General features: G+C 31.5%; 1 protein-coding gene across 4 annotated transcripts in view; it reads left to right on the top strand.

Moving 5' to 3' along the window:
- The first annotated feature begins 2,288 nt into the window (after positions 1-2,288).
- The window catches only part of LOC108685269 (myc box-dependent-interacting protein 1), a 51,943-nt gene continuing 36,657 nt past the window's right edge, over positions 2,289-17,574 (top strand). For all 4 annotated transcript variants that reach the window (XM_018189984.1, XM_018189983.1, XM_018189982.1 and 1 more), the window contains exon 1: positions 2,289-2,576. In XM_018189984.1, the coding sequence (XP_018045473.1) occupies positions 2,508-2,576 (69 nt within the window). In that variant the 5' untranslated portion in view covers positions 2,289-2,507. The remainder of the gene's footprint in view (positions 2,577-17,574) is intronic.

The raw sequence follows: 17,574 nt of genomic DNA, 5'->3' as shown, positions 1-17,574 counted from the left end.
TAAGTGAAAGTATATATAACTAAAGATACGATATTTTAAGGAAAAATATTTCATAATTGATCTGTAATTTGTTTCCAATTATAATTATACTTTATTGCTTCTAAATTTAGCAATGTATCCTATAAAGTACGTACAACATAGATTTTCTCGCGTAGACTTATTATTTCTAGTTATATTCCTTGAAACTTAGAAATCTAGATCAAACAAATTCCTGTTTACTTTTTGTAAGTCTCTAATTGGTCTTTTATTTTACAGATGCAAGTATCCGTCTGGAAGTACATACGTCGCTAGGATTAAGGCTGAAGTTTCGGATGAAAAATTCCAACAAATTGCAGATCGATAGATATTTTAGTTTCAAATAAAATAAAGCCAATAGATGTTTGAATAGATTGAAAAATTTGAGCGAAAATAATGTTTGTTACCGAATATTCGAAAAATAGCATATCGCTCCTTTTAAAAGTAACACAACTAAAAAATTAAGTAAGTTTCTCAGAAAAGGAGAAAAATTATTTTCCATCTTGACGAAAAATTATTGATTAATCAAATAGTATCGACAAAAGTGATATATTTTTAACATGATCAAATATCACTTATCATTTTCCTTTCACAACTCTTAAAAAATTGATTTTTTTTACTGACTACTCTTTTTGAGTTGTAATTTTTTATGAATGTAAAGTTTAAAAATATTAATCGGATTCTCGAAATTAAAAACTATAATATATATATAGAGTGTATGTCGGGCAATGAGAACATCAACATGGTGCGCAATAAAATATAATTATTAAATAATATTTACATAATATAAAAATGTATAATGATTTGCTGAAGATGGTTTGGAAAAAATCGAAACGTTCAAATAAGATTGTATCGACAATCATTGTACATCTTCATATTATGTAAATATTATTTGATAATTTATATTTTATTACGCACCCATTCCCGCGTTATATCGATGTTCTCATTGCGATACATTCTATTTTTTTATAAAATTTAGTTAATTTATTTTTGATAAATGATGGATACTATTGAATGTGTTCACTTCATTATTACTGCTAATCACTTTAATTTTTTTTCTTTTTTATTAGCTGGTACAGAATATTGAAACTACGTGATTATAATACAAACAATTGTAACGAGGATATGTAATTCTAAAATAATTTTTTACTAATTGAAAATCAAATTACCAAATTAACATTTTCGGCAATTCAAACGACATTATACATATTGGTGTTAATTCATTCATAGTAATAATTTGATAATTACATTTTTTTTTTAAGAGAGCGATATTCTTTTATTTTAGACAGAGTTAGATTTGATAGTTAGGACATGATATACTTGCAAGAGATTGCAATTGGATTTTTAGATCAAAGAATTTTCGAGTGCGATGAAAATTGTATCGCCAGTATTCACAGTGTTTATTTATAGTCCGTTCTTATTTTAAGATCATCTCAAATAAGATGTCTTAAGATGTTAATACAACTCTCTGGCCGGTTTCGTAGTTTGTTCTTATTTTAAGAACTCTTAAGTAATGTTTTAAGATGCTGATTGGCCCTCTGATTGGTTCGTAACATTTTAAGACTGTACTTAATACGATCTATATAAAAATCAACTACGAGACCGACTCCTGATTGACTTACGACATCTTAAGGGCTATGGCGCATAAAAAAACTTAAACAGTAAAATGTGAGCAGTAAACGAATTGACCAATCACAATAAAATTCACAAGGTTATAACGTAAGCTAATCTAACATGTTGATTTCCTCACTACTTACGTTTTACTATCTTAAGTTTTTTGTGTGCCATGGTCCTAAAACTATTTAAGATAATCTCAAATATAATATAAGGAACAACTATAAATACCGATATATATATCATAGTCCATTCTTATTTTAAAGCCGTAATGTCAAGTAATGTCTTAAGATGATAATACGGCTCTCTGGCTATTGGTTTTTATATTGAAGATTTTCTCAAGTAGTTTCAAGAAATTACGAATCAATTAGAGGACCATATTAGCGTCTCAAGATATTACTTAAAACAATCTTGTAATAAGAACAGACTATGAATATTAGTCTGTAATTGAATCTGTGAGATGTAAGATGGTATTTAAGATAGTCTAATATAAGAATCGATTATAAAATACGGGCCTAAATTTCCAAGCAGGTTGAAACGAAACGATTTTGCGCGCGCCAATGTGGCTGTCGGCGATTCTGCGCGGCAACATGGCCGCCGGCGACATAGATTGACAGATCCGCGCCGCCATCTCAAGTCTCGTCCCGGATTGTCCCGACTGCGCCGTCGCGCTCTTCGGTGACTTCAGAGTTCAGTCTGTTCAGTCAGTTCAGTTCCTCTCCGCGCCTCGACACGAGCGTTTTGATTCTGTGAGTTAGTGTGTCGCTGCTTCGGCTTCCTCCTTCCTGCATCAAGTTGCGAGCCATCGTTGCGTCAACAAATTGAGAGTTTTTTAAGTGCTTCGTCTCTCCTGCATCCGCAACCGACGCTACGTCATCATGGCTGAGAGCAAGGGCGCGTTAATCGCGAAAACAGTGCAGAAACACGCGGGCAGAGCGAAAGAGAAGGTAAGCACACGGTGTGTGTATCTCCCTCTCTCTTTTTTTTAACAGATCGCTTTTCTCAAACACTCGCGAGTCTCCTTCGTCCTCGCGAAATTAACACTAGAATTTGCAAATATTATTTGCATGGTCGGAGTTGATCATAACCTCCTTGACGTGTTTCTCGACGACATGTTTCTAGACGCCGCGATATTCCGCTAACTTCGCCAACGTTGGTGGGGTTAATGTTTCGCGTCACCGCCGCGTGACAATTGCATCGTGCCTCGCAATTAAATCTCTTCGACTCTTAAATTAAGCTCCAGACAACATAGCCAGTATGCTTAATTTTACACATTCTACTCACTAAATATTAGCCTACATTTGAATAATTATGCATGTCATAAATTTATAACGTAATTAAACTCGTAAGACTGCAGAGTAAATTTCAATACTTAATGGTTTATATAAAAATAATGTCAACAATTTTTTTTTCCTAAATATTATACACGTTAAATACATTTCGATTTACTTAGTTTTCCTCAGTTTACATCTAATAATTCTCTCTTCTTTTAATAATAATTCTTAACGATTATGTACTTTAATATAGACACTCTTTTGAATTTCGTTAGATATTATTAAATGAAGAAAATATTGTGATTATTCTAAACTGAGGAAGACTAAGTAAGTATCATTTGTATTTAGAAAAAAAAATTGTTGAAATATTAATAATTGCCTGTTGTACATGTATTATATTATAATATTTCAATACTTGTTAACGTTGGCGTACATTGATCATATCGTCTGGAGCTATCTTTAGAGAAAATCGCTATCCAGAAAGTAGAATCGTGATTTTTCTGCCGATATGAAAAATTCGTGCGATTTATGAGGAAGATAAGAAAAGCATACGTCAATGTGTACAATCGCATTTCGTTTGTTTGATTCGTGACATGGAAATGTTTCCGCGAGGTTTCTTCATCGCTTTCTTCGATATATCAATCGGATATTCTGTCATTTGCATAGAATTGCACGCGACGTTGCTGTAATATTGATGAGTGATTTTACAAATTCAAGCTCATCAATATTGTAAAATTAAAAAGGTCGAAGAACAACGAATGATAACGATTAGATTCGTGTCCAAGTGAATTTCGGTTAGTGACGAGAAAATATAAAAAAAAATTTACTAATCTTCTAGCAAATTTCTGCCGGCACATCTCGTAGAAGAAAACGAAACAAATTTTCGGTCAAGTGTACATGATAAACAAATTTTCAACTGTTGTGGTTATTAAAATCCTTGGCGGGATTGTACATGTAACTGCGTGATTACATACGGCGCAGTTTTAATTGTAAATGATATAACAGTCGACTTCAGGTGCGATCCATTTGGCGCTACAAATGCTTCGTTGACTAATCAGAAGAAAACAATTTACCAATCAACTGACCAAAGGAAACATTTGCAGTATTAAGTAGATCACACCCTTTGTTTATTATCGAATTTAGTCACTGAGAAAAATGGTTGAAAATGGACGAATCAAAAAATTCTGATTTTCAATCAAAATTTTAATTAATTTAAAACGACGTTTTTCTCAGAGTTGCATTTTATTAGATTAGTACGTACTGAAAACGATTATACGTGAAATTAGCAAAGTTAAAAGCATATAAATATTTTAGGTCCAGTTCTTCATTTGCTGGTTAACTTGTGATTAGGCTTAACCTGATAATGTAAAAATTGTGTTTTTCTATTTATTTCTATTATGGTTACTTAATAAACTGTAGCTTAGTTAGATTAGTGCATATTGAAATTAGTGATTATACGTAAAATTGAGCATATAAATAGGCTCTAGTTTTTTATTTATTGAATAACTTGTGATTAAACTTAAAATAATAATGTAAAAATTATCTTTTTCTATCTATGATTAATCAATAAACTGAGAAAAATGTCTGGTCGAAAATGAAGAAATCAGAATTCAGATTATATCAATCAGAATTCCGGTTATTTCAACTAGAATTCGACAGTAGATTTAAACAGAAATTTTTGATGTGTACATTTTCAATCAGAATTCCAGTTAATTTAATCAGACATTTTTCTTATAATTTTGTTAACGTGATAATTTTGTAATATAACTTCCAAAGTTACCACTACAAAACCGTTGGTTTAAAGCGAACGTTTTTCAAAAGTTCTCATGATACAATAATATTGTCAATAAAAATCGAGTTTTGCGATATATTTATATATTTAACTCTCTAAACACAGTTAGAAGGTTAAGTATAGTTAGACAAACATTATTTTTACATTCTCGTCAAGTTAAATAAAGTTAAATAAAGTCTACTACATCAAGTTGACCAGATAATGATGACCAAAAAAACCGGATCTTAAATGATTAAATATCTATTAATATTATCATATTTTTAACGGATATATTATATAATGTATATATGTATTATTTCTATTGTCAAGGTTGATTATATTATGCCACTTTATTTAGGTATATCGTAAAAAAATAGCCTTTAACATGTACTAATCGATTGTAAGTTGATCGAATTTATATCATATCATTTCAGGCTCGAGTGTGTATCTTGAATCGAGATGGAAATTACAAAAGTGAACAAAACTAGATATATTGACCAATGAAATTATAAATATTCTAATGATTTTGCTCATTTCTGTAATTTTTAATTACAGAATCTCATTTCAATCTCGATCTCCTGCTTATGTCTCTCGCGATCCTCGGAAACGCGACTTGCGTCGCACTTTTTCATTGGCGCGACGCGGCGCGGCGCCTGGCAATGTCGCGCGAAACTTACATAATCGGTAAACACATTCGCAGTAACTCCGGTAGTGGTATCATTTAAAATGATAATTGCGCGACTCCCACCGGGTTCATTCTGACGTTAGGAAACCGCGCATCCTGACTGCACGTCGTGTCAGTGCCTTATCGACGGCGATCGTATATTTTCGCGGTCGCGCAGTTCGACTACGAATCACGATCCACGTCACATGATTTACAATTTTTTGTTGAGGACTACCGCTGCAAGGTGCCACGTGTATTTACTGAATAATGCTTTGGCGATTGGTCTTTGAAACTTCGTACCCGGGAAATGCCCGACCACATATTAATATCATCTCGACGATTGACGCTTCAATTTAAATGGGAGTTAAAGTTGAGAAAGAAAATGGTTTTACGAATCTTTTTTTTTTTATCTTTAAAGCCCACTTTAGACAAAATCTGTAATTTTAGATTTCATAGTAGAATTCCATTTATTTATATGCCATGCGTTTGATAGGAGGATAAAAGAGATATGCATATATTTTGATACATACGTATAATATGTTTAATATATGTGTGTAATTTTAATTTAAATATTTTTCGTATTACATGGTAAATATATAAATATATTATATTTAAAAAAATAGAATTTTATTTTGGACTGACACAAATTTTGGTTATAGGTTGTCTAATATAAGTTTGATGCGATTATCGATATCCTGTAGTTAAAATAATATTTTCTTTTTCTTTTCGGAGTATCCTCTATAATAATCTCAGCGTTTAAACTACAATGTCCTGCGTGGAAGATATATTAATATAGAAAATGAGAGAGAGAGAGAGAGAGAGAGAGAGAGAGAGAGAGAGAGAGAGAGCGCAAATTGTTTTATAAATTAGAGATAAATGATGACGAATCCTCGATAATTTTCCTTCAATCTCCACGTTATAAAACGACGTTGGTTGCCCTTGGTCCAAAGCTGTGAAGCCGATGACAGCTATTAGATATAGGATAGAATGTTGCGTTATGCCGAGTTTGTGTGACGAGTAGATCGTCCGCGATTAAATATAAAAGCACACGCATTTACGGCGAAATCATCCGACATTCTCACAAGTCACTCAAGATGGAATGCTATTTACATGTTTTACTTTTGATGATTCACTCATGCGCGACAAACAGAGAATCTCTCTTACTTTTCTTTTATAAGTGTTATTTAATAATTGTAGAAATGTCGTTTTTTCCACTTTTCACTTTAAATAATACAACGATCGTTTATAGTGGAAAAAAGTCGAGAATTTCTCTACTTTTTCTCATATTTAATCTGAGCAATCATTTCTGTCACGTATGATTTGTGCGCCAAACATTCTTATATATGTTTAGCGATTCATTGCGATCATTCTGAAACAGCTGTTTCAAAGTTTTTCTTCGTCACGTGTAAATAAATACATATACAGTTTTATATACAGTTTTTATATTTTTATTGTAAAATTTTGTAAATTAATTTATAAAATAATATTCTTATATATAATTCTTTGTTCCTCCACAAAAAAAAATGATATATTGCAATAATACAGCATTAGCCAACAGCAATCTAAATTTTGAAAATAATTTTCAGTTAGCTTAATTTAATGACAATATTAATTAATGAAACAAATAGCATTTTATTAAAACAAGAGCATGGTGTATTTGTTTAATTAATACTGTCATTGAATTAACAAAAATTATTTTCAATAAGACTGCTATTGATACTGTTATTACACATATATATTTTTTTTCCCGTGTTAAAAATATTACTTAGAACGAATTCAATTGGATGTATTAATGCGTAATAGTGTATATTAAAGCTGTCGTACACAAATTGTCGTAAAGATGAATATTTAATAGGAACGAATTAAAATTGTAAAATCTTCAATACATACATTAGATATTTTTTATTCCTCTGCACTATATACACTGCACTAGAACTTTCTTACTTTCATCAAATATCAAATATATCAGCTTGATCAAAAAATTCCCGGAATTACCATCAGGTGATGCTCTGAGTCAATTGATTTGAGTTCTGTTTTTTTGGTTAGGTTGCCACATCTATCATTGATATTCCCACCAAATTTTATCATCATAGCTTGACATTTGTAAAAGTTACGCCATCTTGAGTACATCTACCTCTGCACGTATTTTCGATTTTGGATTTGTGGGCAAACAACTCGTGGATTTTGCACCATGATAACGCACCGTCGCACAGTCCCATCATTATCCGTGAATTTTTGACCAAGAACGAAACGAATACCATCCATCGAATTCATCTGATATGGCTCCCTGCGATTTTTTTCTGTTCGATCGAGTCAAAAAACCATTACAGGGAACGCGTTTTAACAGCGTTTTAATCTCCGAAAGGAGGTAATGGAAAAATTGAAGACGGCTCTACCGAAGATGGCTATACCGACAATAGAGTTCCAGAAATATTTCGAGAGCTGGATCAAGCGCTGGCATAAGTGCGTTGCAGTCGATGGGGAGTACTTTGAAGGGGACAATATCACTTTTGATGAATAAAACTTATATTTTGAATTTTCTGAATGAATTCCGGGAACTTTTTGATACAAGGTAGTATACTTCACTTTAAATTCCAGAAAAATATTTATAAATTATTTCAGCTATACCTTTTATTGTGCTGTTAAGTAAAATATCTATTTTATAATTCAAAATATTTGCATTTTATTTTTACATTCAGATTAAATCATAATGGCTTTGATATGCACTATTGCACATTAGTATGTTCAACCGAATTCTTAACTTGATTAATTATCCATTTCTAAAAACTTTATTAAAGTATCCAAATTTTAAATAATAATTAATAATTTGTAAATTAATAATTTGTAAAATAATTTTTTGTTCCTACATGGAAAAAATGATGAGCATTAATCGAGAGCAATTTAATTGAAATTAATTTTATTAATTTTATTAATTTAATGATAATATTAATGATATTAATAACAAATATCATTTTATTAAAACAAGAGCATGATGTATTTACTTCATTAAAACTATCATATTGAATTAACAAGATAATTAAACTGTTTTCATCTGTCTAATTTGTCTGATGTTGTTACTGCACTACATTTTTCTATGCTCATTTATCTTTAGTACGTATTTTAATAATTTATTGAAATCCGTAAGAGTCACAATCTGTAATCTGGTGATCGCTAATATGAATTGAAGCTGCGGAAATTTGCAAAAGCCTTGTCAAAGTGCATTGTAGATCGCGATGGCGCACGTCGAAGTATTCAGTATTGCCGCTTCCGCAGTTCACCTGCGCCTAAAGGTGCGGGTCGAGAATCATTGATGCATCGCATGGGCATTGCATAAGCGACTCCTCCGTGTCACGCAATTCGCGTGCGCGTCGGTGCCGGTGCCGGACTTCTTGGTATACAAATACATAACAAATGTCCGCAATTTTTTCTCTCACGCCTTTGAAATCTTCCTTTTGTAGATTTCTCATTTGTTCTACGATGAACGGAAAAAGGAATACAATATCTTAACATGAAGAAATAGATGATTTGAGCGCAATTCGGGGCGAGTTACTACTTACGAGTAAACTCCGTGATATTTTTAATAAGAAAATATAATCTTGCAATACGAAAAGCGACAAAGTGTTAGTTTTTGATTTTTTAATTAAACTTTAGGAATATTTTTCTATAAATAATAGTTAATTCGTATTCTCCGAACATGATGGGCAGGAGAGAAAGAGAATTACCTCGACTTATCTGGCAGAACCCGTCTAAAAGTTGTTATAGCTAAAACTTAAGGTTATTATTCTCCTGTCTAAATCGAGATTGGGATTCAAATCGAGATAAAGATAAGATGGAGAACCCGAATTTGTTTCGACGAAATATTTTGCAAAAACATGATAATCTTAATATTTTACGACGTTACGCCATTTCATTTAATCTTCTAATATTAGTATACCAGTTTTCAAATTTATAGCGTAAAAATCCTATTGGTGATAAAGAATATTAACTGCGTTGATAATAGTCTTATTTATTTGAAAATGGCTAAGAGCAATAACCAATACCTTTCGCACAATACGGAGACAGAAACGCACATTGTAACACAAAGTGAAGAGTGTAACACGTAGAAGATGTTTGTGAATGTCGCGATTTTTAATTATTCTGCGTTTGCATTTCAAAGTGTTCATGTAATAAGCTTTCATTCCAAATTTTTACTATTGGATTTTTTTTCTTAATTCAGAATTATTTTAACTTTAAGCAGGAATTTTTTCGGTGCATTTTCGGAACTGTAACGAAAAGTTTATTTTTTGAAAAATGAGATGCTAACAAAGTTTGTTCGGTAACTTTTTAGAGCGGCACATATTAAACGACATAGGTATAATTGCGTTACGGTTACGTAAATTCTGGATTGTTATCGCATGCTTTTAATTAAATCGATTTTAACAATGTAGCGCATATATCTTATTCCTTTGAGATTTCAGAATTTCTTCAATAATCTTAATGAATTATCTCTCCAACGAATGAGCGTTCATCATAATCATTCATCATCCAGATACATACAATCGGTAGAACAATCGTAATATTTTACGACAGCGAACTCACTATTTATGAGGCTGAGAATATTTATTAGCTCGTTTACACCTTTATAAATTATAATTGTTCCTTATATGCCTTTATAAATTATAATTGTTCCTTATAACTTATATATATATATATATATATATATATACATGTAATTTTTTTTATATATATATATATATATTATTCGCATATCTTTGATAAATATTGCTCGATAAAATAATCATCGGCGTAACTTTCTTACATGTGTAATTTAGTCGCGAAGGCGAACAATAAAGTTGAAAACTGTTTGGGGATTCGATGGGGAGATTTACGTTGAACTGCCAGAAGTAGGATTACGAAAGGATTAAGTACAGCTGATATTTTTTCGCGGAACTATTGCTGCATGTGTATTGCAGAGTAGGAAGAGGATAACACTGTAGATTCGATCGTACGTATAATATTGCTAGCATGCAAAAGGTTCAGCTCGAGGCGAAGAAAGTTAATATGGACCGAAGATTATTAAGGGGCCTTCACACTCAATCAATAATCACTATCAACAACCCATATATCTGTCTAACTGCGCAAAATTATATTGATACTACACTAGTAATATTTATAAGGCAACATTGTTAAAAATATAGGATATATCCCAGATTTTTTCAAATAAGTTTCAATAATTCTTGAGCAGAAAAGAGAAAGAAAATTAAAATACATAAACATAGTTAAAAATTTTTTTATAATAAAAATTTTTTTATAATAATTTTTTTTTTAAATTAACGAAAATATGCAATGAGTAAGAAACAATTTTACTTAAGTTTGCATTTCAAAGTGTCGTCCAATATGGATGCTTGATATTGATATAATTTGAATTTATTATCTTTTTTATGAGGATAAAGAAAACTTTTATAGAAAGATTTATCTTTATAAAAAGGGTGATAAATTCAAAATTGATGTTAAGCTTATATTAATATGGACACTTTGAAATGCAAATTTAACTAAAACTATTGCTTTTACACATTTTATATTTTTATTGTATCTTTAATAAAGCATTTTAGGACCTGTATGTATGTTTATACAATTTTTTTTCTGATTTCTCATAGAATATACTATTAAAGTTGTACGGAAAAATCTGGAACATCTTGTATATAATAATAATACTGGCGCTTTCCTTCATATTTTCTTGACTTATTTTTACTATGTAATGTGTGAATAATTCTTTTCACTACTTCAGCAGTCAAATAAATTAATTCAGAATCTCAATTGTGTAGAACACGAAGACAGTTTTATAGGTCGAAACTGAAAACCGCATTTAATGCTAAAACCTGCAGCGGAAATACGAACGTGTCTTTTCTCACACCGCAAAAGTGCGAGCTGCGGTACCGTAGATTGTATTAGAATTCACATTCGCGTTTGCAAGCCACAATGAAACGATGTCAACAATAAATATTTCCTCTTGCCTGTTAAATACAGAATTTTTCGCGACTCGTAGCGTCTCGAAATATATACGTGCAGAAAAATCCGATTTCCTTGACGCTAGAGAATAAGACAACGTCACGTTTCACGTCAAATCTATCATTTCTTATAACTGCTGTCCGCTGACTTCCGGATGTTTATTTCCGCCAGCGTTCTAGCCAAATGTCAGACCGTCTTATAAGATCTTAAAGTAGTTGCCGATACGTTTCTTCGGCGCGAGAGAGAAGTCTCTCCTGATTGCGTCCTTTTATGCCCGTGTCATATTACGCATTAGAGATTAAGGATCGCGAATTGAGCTTAGAATTGAAATAAGAATTTAGCCAATCGGAATAAAATGAATTAAAATTATAATTATCTGATTGCATTTCTAATGAATGTGTTGTATTTTAGGTTCGAATTCTAATCTTTAATTCGTAATCCTCAATCTTCAATACATATATCTACACTCTAAATTTCTTACAGTGAAATCTCCAATGTAAAAATACAATTCCATCCTTCACTTTTTGAAAATGAATGAGTGATAATTTTCACTCTTTTTAGAATAAATTTTTACTTCAAAGAAGCAATCTCATTTTTCTTGAAGTAAGACTTCACTCCTTCGAAGTGAAAATTCACTCTAAAAAGAATGAAAATTGTCACTCATTTTCAAGAAGTGAAATATTTTCACTTTTTTTCAAGGATAGTTATATTTTCACTCTCTTGGAGTGAGATTTCTGCAAGAAATATAGAATGCAGTGTGATACGAGTATCAGAGATCCTCAAGAAATTGGATATTATATGTTTGATCTACCGTAATTTTCGGGACGTGCTTAAAATAGAATGAAATAGATATGCGTAAAATAGAATAAGATAGCCATGCATCTTCTATCTTATGCATCTATCTTATTTTATCTTAAAGAGGTTCTGAAAAATCTGGCGGATCAATTAGAAATTGTCTAATCTCTTTCTTGAGGATCTCTCGTCGTTCTCCTAGACTCGCTAGATTTCTAAGTGTGTCCCACCGTACGACCGGGAGAGACGGCTACTATTCTCGTCTCTGAGACGCGTTCCCGGACGCTCCGCGACAGTTGGCAAATATATCTACGAGCCCGCGGGGACACCGCTTTTGAATTTCACGACGTTTTACATTTCCGTCGCGTTGCCGCGGCAGCGGCTCTCAAAGCCAGAATTAGAAAGAGACTCTACAACAGAATCTGGCCATGAGCAATTTTGTCAAAATAAGAGTGAAAAAAAGTATTGTCTCTTTTTATGTATGTTATCTTTTTTATAACTTATACTTTTAAACTCTAACTTCTTAAAGTTGACAAAAATAATGGCCAATCAACAATTTGTTATTTTGTGGTCCAGATTTTGTTATAGGAATGTACGAAAGAGCTCAATACTTTGTCGATACGAATAAAAATATCAACAATACATTAATTAGAAATATATTGATATTAAAGATTATTGTTACCTTTTTTCTTTTGCACATTTTAAGCTGGTATTCATAATCAATTTAAAATGATCTTAAGTACAGTCTTCAGATGTCATAAGTCAATCATAGAATTGTATTTGTATCTTAAAATATTATTTAAGATTGTCTTAAAACAAGAATAGACTATGATTATCGGCCTAAAGGTGCTTTCAATTGCGCGATTTTGTCATACGACAAATGTGTAATAGACAGAGAGATCCTCGAATCTCACCATGCTTAAAAAATGTATTATATGACAAAAACGTAATGAAATAGCGACGTTAGATATTATGTTGTTAAAATTTAAATGTTTGAAGGTAGCTCAATAATACAAATATAAATAATAAGGAGCGTACAGCCGCGACGACAGACGTTAAAAAACGAAAATAATATAGTTATTATTATTATATATGAAAATAGACGTTTCGCTCAAGATTTGACCATCATCAGTACATACAGATGACAATAAAAAATTACAAACAAGTTTTTTAATTAAGAACGCAAAATCGCTAGTCAAAAAAGTGTTAATACAATATCAAGATAAAGAAAGAAGTGCAAAATATTAAAAATAATTATCGCAAGTCAATAAGATAATAAATTCTTTTTCTTTCCAATCGTTTGTGGTACAATAAATGAGTAAGATAAATGAGTAAGATAAAATCCAGAGAATGAAATTTACCCACAAAAATATATATTAAAAAAGGAAAAAAAATTTTTGTTATAATAACGCATCTGGCGACTAATTCATTCCGTTTATGATTCCTTTTTTGGAAGCAAAGAATGACTTCGTATGAGAATACAGAATTTTCAGATTCTATTTAAAAAATTAAGGAAAAGAAAAACGCTTTTTAAAGTATTAAAATATTTTAGACAATACAATGATTAATTATGAAGATCAATATAAATTTACATTAAAGCTCGCTTACCACGTATTTTTTAAACACAAGTCCTCGCAGATGTAACTCTGAGTATCCCAATTTAAAAAAATCGAGATAATTCTGAACAAATGGTAAAAACTACTGCTGACAAATTTTTTGGAAAATCATGGCTCGCGAACAGTATTTATATAGGGTGAAGGAAAAAAAGAATGTTAGTGGAGAGAGGATAGTTCTATGTATGGATAGAGGGGATTTTTCCGATGATTGCTAAGTAGATTTCAGGAAAGCGTTCTATGTCACTTTGTTTGTTTAAATCAATTATCTTGTCGTTTAATATGGATCATTTCGGAGACCTTTTATAATAAGATTGTTCTGAATCGAGAATACTAACATTTTTCCAATCAATTGTATGATCATGATCAAGTTTGTGACGAGAAGTAATAGACAAAGAATTATGTTGTTAACTTAAATGTGCATTCTTAAACACACAAAAAAGTGTCACAATTATTCCACAAATATGGACTTAGTTTATCGAGCACTTGATGCATATATGTAATACTGTACTATAAATATCTTTCATTTGATGACATAATTCGCTACAAGCATCATTCCATCTTTCTTGAGTAACAAAGAAGTAACAAAGAAAACGACACTTGTGTCGATTTATGTCCCCAAATGGAAAACATCCTATATTGGGCGTATTCAACGGACTCAACAACTTGAGTGAACGCTCGCTTATTGATGTATTCTTCTAGATTTAAAGGTCAGATTGGATGATCTAGAAGAGTACACCAATAAGCGAGTGCTCATTCAACTATTGAATCTGCTAAATGCGTCCATTACTATTGCAGCTCAAGAGCTACTGAAAAAAATGAATCTCGTTGCAATTTATCATTAACCACTCACAGCGCTTGAACAATGGAAAAACTCTAGACACCTGCCAAAAACACGATGGCAGATGATTTCTTTAGACGATTAATTTCTTACTTCCACAAATCTTCTTACTTTCGCAAATGCACATATGCACGTTTTTACCCAATTTCATCTTATATGACTTCATTATTTATATTTTATTTTTCTTTTATTTATACAGTTTTTCTCTCGATTTTTCTATTATAATATCTCTATAGACTTTCAGTACTGATACGCTGATATTGAATTTTGGAACACAACCTATGTGTTGAATCAATCATCTTAGGTCCCATATGCTATGATACTGAAATTCAAAGCTTCAATAAACTATCGAATATCCATGGCCATATTTCGATATCAAATTCGATGCATTATCGAAACATCCCTAGGTCTCTAATTAGAATTAGAGACCCTTTAATCAGAAACTAATCACAACACTGTTAGATATCAAAGGAACAATGGTAATCTAATCTTGAGTTAGATAACATTTTGTTATTTTTTACTTGCATCTATGTCAAAAATATAAATCAATTCATTTCTGTGGTTAGTTTCATAGTAAACATTGTCTGTACTAACGTATGCACTTAATAAACTAAATTTGAGTTAAATCTAATACATTTTCGCGAATTATTAGGTGTTTGAATAAGTTTCCGCCGTTTTTTTTTTTTATGAAAAATGTCCTTATTCCATTGTTTAACTCCATTATTTTAATCAAATTAACATGCAGTGGTGGAGACTTATATATGTATGATAAATAACTCAAATTGAATATAATTTGATGTTACAAATTTAATCCTTTCGTATATCTCAGAAGGGTTTTCCCAGAAGAGATGGCCATCTCATGGTCAGTTTTTGATTAAGACGTCTCTAGCCAGAATATTTTTTAGCACATAGTATAATCATTCATAATTAATTTATGAAACAGAAGTTTTTAAACAATGAGAATAATAATTGATGTTATTGAATGTTAGAAGTTTTTAAACTATCATGAAATTTTAAATCTATTGACCTTTTGTAATCTCTGGAACGGTCTATCTCGCTTAGTAACTTTCAAACATATTTCAATTCGTTCAAACCTCAACGAATTTTTATTAAACGAGTGAATAAATTATGATGTTTATTTTATGTTATTAATATTACAACTTTTCGTTTTAGTTTAGCTTCGATTCGCCATATATATAATTATTTATAATTTTTGGTGCGCATAACTACTTTTACTTCTGTTACGTGTAGAGATATAATTTGCGCTTATCTTACTTAAATGATTATACATGAGAGATTATATCTAAGAAATCCCTCCATCTATCGCGGTGTATTATATAACCATACGTATACATAATATACATCCTTGATATAAAAAATGCAATGCTGCGCTTATTCGGAGCGATCACGAATGCATCTAGATTTTGCTACGTCAGACTGATTAATGATACGAGAAAATTATAGTCAGCATTATTCGAGAAAGGATTAAACTAGATGTACTTCTTAATTTTCTTAGAATCTTAGTAATACAATAATTTTTAATAATAATACAATATTTTATTTTTGCGTAATGTATTGTCTCATTGTAATGTCACTTATCGTTCCGATATTTCATTCTGGTAGGCTTTATAATAGTACTGTTGGTGCCTCACGATGTGAATTGTGTATTCACGAATTTTGTGCATATCTCTGTGTAATTCTGCTGATACAATAAATGAAATTAAATTAAATATGAAATAACAACGGAATAATCTATTTTTTACGTTATTTAAATGGAAAAGTTTATAGTAATCACTTAATTCCAGCTAACTCTTTTTCGACCTTGCACATAAAAATTCTGAGTCTATCTCGCGGTATAACTTCGTTTTTCCGACTAATGTTATTGAATGCAACATGCGTAACAGCGACTAGCATTTTATATGTTACGCAAGTTGCCTGAATATGAATACATCTTATATCGGTATATTCTGTGATGTTTAATGTATCAAAGCGCAGTTTGTACTAGTGTTCGGGAAATATTTTGATAAACTGATGCATATAGTCTTAGTAGTTGAAAGTTTATTTGAACTATGATTTTATACATAGGAACTCGTAGATCTTTGCAACAACAATACTCATTACAATCGCGCCATATTTCTCTCACACACACACACACACACACACACACACACACACACACACACACGCACGCACGCACGCGCGCGCGCGCACACACACACACACACACACACACACACACACACACACTCATACAAGATCACGTAGATCGCTCGTTTTAGCTACGCGACGCTTGCTTCGCTAGAGGCCTTAACTCTTATGTTTCGAACTCAAACAGATTCCGTGCCATTTTATTCAGCGCCATTTTCAAATTAACAATTAAAGGAAAGAAAAAAAAACAAAGCGTTTATAGGACATAACATATTAAACAACTAGCTTGCATTGAGAGAAATGTTTTGGTAATGAATAACCACTTATTTGATATGTAACTTATAAAAATTTCTTTACATTTAAAAATTATATTCTAATCAAATTTAACAAATTTTGATTAGAACAATTTTTAATTAAAAAGTAAGAAAAATTTTTGTAAGTCACATATAAAAAAAATACATGATTATTCATACCAAACATTTTTCTTACAATCAGTATGAAGCGCGAAAAAACGAGACGAGACGATTTTGCCATTTAATTGCCCCGCGGTTCGAGTTTAAACGTTAACTACTTTAGTATTAATTGCCGCATCTCCATTATTTCGTCATCACTTTGGAGAACTCTTTGGAGATAGTCTAAGCGAGACTGGTTGCATGAAGTACATAGAAAGAAAAACGCAATTGGGATGAGCATCCGAGTGACCTTTCTTCTCAAATAGAAAGGCGAATAGCAGTGCGTGAGTGTTTCTCTTTCGCAAAGGCAATCGACCACGCGCTTAACTCTTACATTTATTTACGCGCACTTGTCTTGTTATCAAAAGAAAATGTGGCATTTCTGGCATTTCTGCTGAAATA

Source organism: Atta colombica, unplaced genomic scaffold, assembly GCF_001594045.1.
Source record: "Atta colombica isolate Treedump-2 unplaced genomic scaffold, Acol1.0 scaffold15, whole genome shotgun sequence".
Taxonomy (NCBI): Eukaryota; Metazoa; Arthropoda; class Insecta; order Hymenoptera; family Formicidae; genus Atta; species Atta colombica.
Note: the sequence above shows the minus strand (reverse complement) of the source record. Positions and strands in the feature narration are given on the sequence as shown.